At 53.5% G+C, this 4,816-nt stretch overlaps 1 protein-coding gene across 1 annotated transcript; it reads right to left on the bottom strand.

The window, feature by feature from the left end:
* Positions 1 to 1,082: 1,082 nt before the first annotated feature.
* On the bottom strand, positions 1,083 to 2,501 carry LOC123137520 (phosphoenolpyruvate carboxylase kinase 1). The gene is made up of 2 exons (XM_044557308.1): positions 1,640 to 2,501; positions 1,083 to 1,516 (listed from the first exon to the last, which is right to left on the bottom strand). The coding sequence occupies exons 1-2, from the start codon at positions 2,454 to 2,456 to the stop codon at positions 1,461 to 1,463; spliced, it is 873 nt and encodes a 290-aa protein (XP_044413243.1). The 5' UTR covers positions 2,457 to 2,501; the 3' UTR covers positions 1,083 to 1,460.
* Between the last annotated feature and the right edge of the window lie 2,315 nt (positions 2,502 to 4,816).

Below are 4,816 nucleotides of genomic sequence, written 5' to 3'. Positions count from 1 at the left end.
AAATTATCGGACGCACATTCTAGAAGGTCGCTCATAAACTGATAGAGGAAGCGCTGAATGAATCCCCGCCTTACACGCCAAGGCAATCACAGAGAGGGGAGGGGGCAGATCGAATAAGGGGAAGGGCCTATCACGTTACTCCCCCCAACCGCTTATAGCAAAGTCAAGGCGTGCGAGGCGGAGGCGCCCACGTTGGACCCGCGCCGTACGTACGTCCCGGCCACGTTCGCCGTACCGCGTGCGCTTCGCTGCCGCCCGGCCGGCTCCACCTCCACATCCACAGGATTCCGGTCTCTTCTTCTCGCTTGCGGACGAAGGTAGCATCGCGGCGAAGAAACCGCGGGCGGCGACAGCTGTCCGAGTACGCGGCAGGGCCCGGGTGGGAATAAGCCGGCGAATATGCTCACCGTCCGGCGGAGGCCACAAGGCTCCCAGACGCGTGACAGGTCGCTGTACCGCTCGTACTGTACGTACTTGCAGAGAAAGGGCGGAGTCGTGGAACGGAAGAAAAGACAGTGCAAAGGGGAGGAAAAACGCCATTTGGATGTCAGGTCATTTTCGTCGAGCCGACGAAGGTCTGGTCTTGATACATGAGAGAGTTGCAGCTGTACTCCTCCTTTTGAGTTGATTGCTCCTTGGAAAATAGACACTGGAGCTTGATCCAAAGAGTTTGAGGCTGCAGAGGAGCGGATTATACAATTTCCATGGTCATTCTCTGATCCTACCTACATAATGTGTCCTCCCCGAGCCATGTGTCATACTCATACGTAGCACTCCCTTCGTTCCTAAATATAAATATATAAGCACATACATATGTATATAGACGTAGTTTAGAGTCACATGTACGTAGTTCATATTAAAATCTTTAGAAAGACTTATATTTATGAAAGGAGGGAGTACATAACTAGGCTGTCTTAGCAGCTCTTCGATTGTTTCTCCTTGTTTATATTTGTATAAGGAGAAACTCGCATGACAGCCGACTGAAGATTTCGTTGCAACTTGAGACTTCGCGAGTGGAGTGTTTACCTAAAGCTGTTAGAATATCCTCGATACGGCGGGGGCCGGCCGAAAGGCACATAAGCTAGGCTATAGATCATCTTATTATTCCAACTCCATTAGTTTGTACAAGACGTACGCACGCTAGAATATATACAAAACCTCCTTCTGCATCATCCATCATGACATGCAGCATCGCACACAACAAAGGATAAAAGCTGGACAAACACAGGTCCAAGCGGAGCTGCTACTGCTCTTCTTCTAAGGTTCACTCGATCTACTGCCGTAGCGCGATACTACCGTATGTATCTGCGCGGCCTTGTGTACAAAACCGTATTGACATCGTCGGCCGGTGCGTCTCGATCGCCGACTATCTCTACTTCTCTGCGGAGCCGGGGTCCCACGGACGGCATGGTCTAAATCTGCCTCGATCTGCTTTGGCGAGTCTCGGATCCGGTGGCCGTTCAGGTTGGCTGCTCCATCGCCCGGGCTCCTCCGCCGCTCACGATCCACGGGTGGCCTGCATTACAAAGAGTTAATTCCTGGATGTTAATTCCTGGATCTAATCTCAGATGAAAACTGCGGTTGGGCATGATTTTTCCGGTTCAAGGACAAAAGATGTAGGGGGTTAGCGCGTGCTTACGGAGAACTTGCTCGGCGGAGAAGCGTCGCCACTCGTCGCGGCACATCATCCGCCTCATCAGGTCCTTGGCGGCCGGAGACACGCCGGAGAACAGCCTCGGCGGGAACCTGACGCTGCCCCGCATCACGGCCGAGAGCACGTCCTTCGCCGTCTCGCCGCCGAAGGGGAGCGCGCCGCCGGAGAGCAGCACATACATCACCACGCCTGCGCTCCACACGTCGGCCTTCTCGCCGTAGTCACCGCCGGAAACAACCTCGGGCGCGACGTAGTGTGGGGTGCCCACGAGGCCCTCGGCGCGGCCGCCGTCGGCGCCGATCCACGCGGCCGACCCGAAGTCCGCGAGCCGCGCGCGCGGGGAGCTGTTTTCACCGTCGTCGTCGACGTCCAGGACGACGTTGTCAGGCTTGACGTCGCGGTGGGCGACCCCGCGACGGTGGCAGAGCGCGAGCGCCTGGGCGAGCTGCGCGACGATGTCCGCGGCGACGGGCTCCGGCACGGGCGCGCCGCGGCGTAGGCGGACCCAGTCGAGCAGGTCCGGGCCGGAGCAGAGGTCCATGACCATGTGGGTCCACGAGTCGTCCTCGTAGACGGCGTGCACCTGCACGACGCCCGGGTTCCCCGCGCCGGCGAGCTGGGCCAGCTTGGGCTCGATCTCCGCCAGCTCCCGGTCGAGGTCGTCGGCGAGGTTGGAGCGGTCGACGGACTTGACGGCGAAGGCCTCTCCGGTGGAGCGCGACGTGCAGCGGTGGACGACGCCGAACCGCCCGCGGCCGATCTCCTCGCCAATCTCGTAGTCTCTGTTTAGGTCTGCACTCATAGTTCAGTGATTTTTCCTGCGATTTTCGGGTTACCCCGATTGGACGGAGGGGGTGGCCTATTTAACGACACAGGCCAACCTACGGGCGAGCGGAATATTCGGATCCTGCCTGTCCGGGACACCGCATTTGCTCCTCTTCCCATTTTACCCTCTACCAGGTCAGCAGGCCGTGCGGGCTAAAAAAACAGGAGTTTCTTTTAGGGTGCAGCAAATAAATCTTTTCCTCAAAACAAACATTCCCCAAAAAGGAGAATTAGATGTGGAGAATATATGCAACAATGAATCAGTGAAAGCATATTTATAGTAAAGTTAAGTAAGCTATAATTTTTACCAACATCAACCTAGGAAAGAAAGAAATCGATAAAATTAGTTTAGAGCACTGAGCTAAAAAATGCAGTGGAAAGTCGTTAAGAAAATTGAGTTACTAGGATGTCTCTTCCCCCTTTGCAGAGCAAGGTATAATGTTCCAAAAGTTATTGACCGGTAAGCTAAGGACAAAAGTATACAGATGCCGAGATGCGACCCATTTTATTTCCAGTTTCTACCGAGGGGCTCTCTGGGGAAATAAGAGGACGAATATTCCTCATGAACTGGGGGCAGGGATGGAATCAAGTTCGTAGAGTGCTCTGGGGTGCGTGCAATAGGGGTAGCGATAGACATTGGTTGGGGCGAAGCAAGGATTCCTTTTAGCAGGATTTTCTTTCGAGAAAAAAAACCCGGAAAAGAGGACATGGATTATGGATACTGTCAAACATCGCCCACAACATCTGTTGATTGCGGGCCACTCTCGCTTAATGGCGAGGTTATCTGGTGCTGATGCTTCTACAGGTGTACGTACGTGTTTGAGTGGCAACTGGGGCCCGTCAACCAATGATGCAGTCCTAATAATACAGCTGGAAAATTCAAGCAACCAAGAGTTATAACCAAAGAATCATCCAGGAAAAATATGATCTGACTGAGGGTGAAAAAGAGCACTAGGTAGGGCATACACACAAAATAGCATTCACAGTCAGCAACACGATATCTGACTTCTGTTGCTCCATTTGAAGTTTCTGAGTGCAGGAGTAAGCATGGACTATTTACGTTTTACATTCAGGCCTTTTTTGGATTGGAGAATTTTCATAGGATTTTCATGGGATATCAATCCTCAGGATTATTTTCTATGAAATGCATTTGGATCACAGGATTGGGTCATTAAAATTCTTTAGGATTGGGACTCCAAGGTGCTGATTCCAGAGGAATTTACACATGAGGTCCGATCTCTGGAAAAATTTCATAGGATTGGCTATGGCATGGCAATCAAATCCTCCATTTTTCCTATTCCTTTGTTTTGCAGATCCTGTGATCCAAAGAAGCCGTCAGTTCATCAGGTAAGACGGCGTTCTAGAAAAGATCTGTGTCGACGGGTACGTCTACTGTGTGTATACAATAGGAGTACAATACAAGAGGAGATTGCGCTGCAACCACCAGATTAAAATAGGAGGGAATCTGGTTGGGTGGTAGCTAATGACATTGTTGTCTGTCTGCTAACAAAAACAAACCTTGTTTATTGCAACTTGAATCTGTTGATCTGCACTGCACCCACGTCTGGTGGCTGGCGGGGAGACGCGAGACACCTCGACGCAGACGGCTTTAATTCGGCGGGGCCCGCCTCGGGCGGAGGATTAATGGCGATAAGCAGACGCGCCAATGCCCGCCCTAGTGGCCGACTGGCCATGTGAGTGAGTGGGCCAACAGTAACGGCCCCATTCGTAACGGCCTTTCGGGGAGGCCTGCGGCCGTCCCTCGCGGACCCTTTCCGGGCGCCCAAAGCACGGCCGAGCGCCACCACCAATCGCGGGCCGGCACGTCGACGTCCGTGACAGGCCCGAGCCAATCAGGTGAGCACACGCGTCCGCGACGTGTGACGGACCGCCTTGTCGCCCGTCCCGGCCGTCCCCGTCGCGGCGATTTAACGGTGACGGCGAGGCGTTTGATAAGAGCGAGCAATTATATAAGGCGTGCCGTACGTACGTGGCCGATGCGCCTGTCCCGGCCGGTTTTGCTTTTGTGAGTCGTACGGCAGCGTGGTGTGGCTGGAGCGCTAGGCAAGGTAGCAGTGTGGTGGACGGATCGTAGTACAGTACTAGCAGAAAAGGCGGTGCGGTGGACGTGGTAGCGCATATTCTTGCGTCAAGTTTATGGATGTGCACGGATCTTCTCGACATGTGAGGGTGCTGTTCGTTCTTGACGCCACCGACGCCGTCGCGTAGCTTTGAGACGACTAATGATCGCGGCTTATTATGCTCGGCCGAGGAGCAGTACCAGAATCTGAATTAACTTGGAGATGAATGTGGGAGCAGCAGCAGAATCTGAATTAA

The sequence above is a fragment of the Triticum aestivum genome, chromosome 6B (genome assembly GCF_018294505.1).
Source record: "Triticum aestivum cultivar Chinese Spring chromosome 6B, IWGSC CS RefSeq v2.1, whole genome shotgun sequence".
NCBI lineage: Eukaryota > Viridiplantae > Streptophyta > Magnoliopsida > Poales > Poaceae > Triticum > Triticum aestivum.
This window is presented reverse-complemented; position numbering and strand designations above follow the sequence as displayed.

Bases quoted from the DNA above. Each gene is read 5' to 3' on its own strand.
- LOC123137520 (XM_044557308.1), bottom strand. From the start codon at position 2,456: ATGAGTGCAGACCTAAACAGAGACTACGAGATTGGCGAGGAGATCGGC. The intron at 1,517-1,639 runs GTAAGCACGCGC...TTTGTAATGCAG, and splicing joins CTCCGCCGAGCAAGTTCTCC to GCCACCCGTGGATCGTGAGC.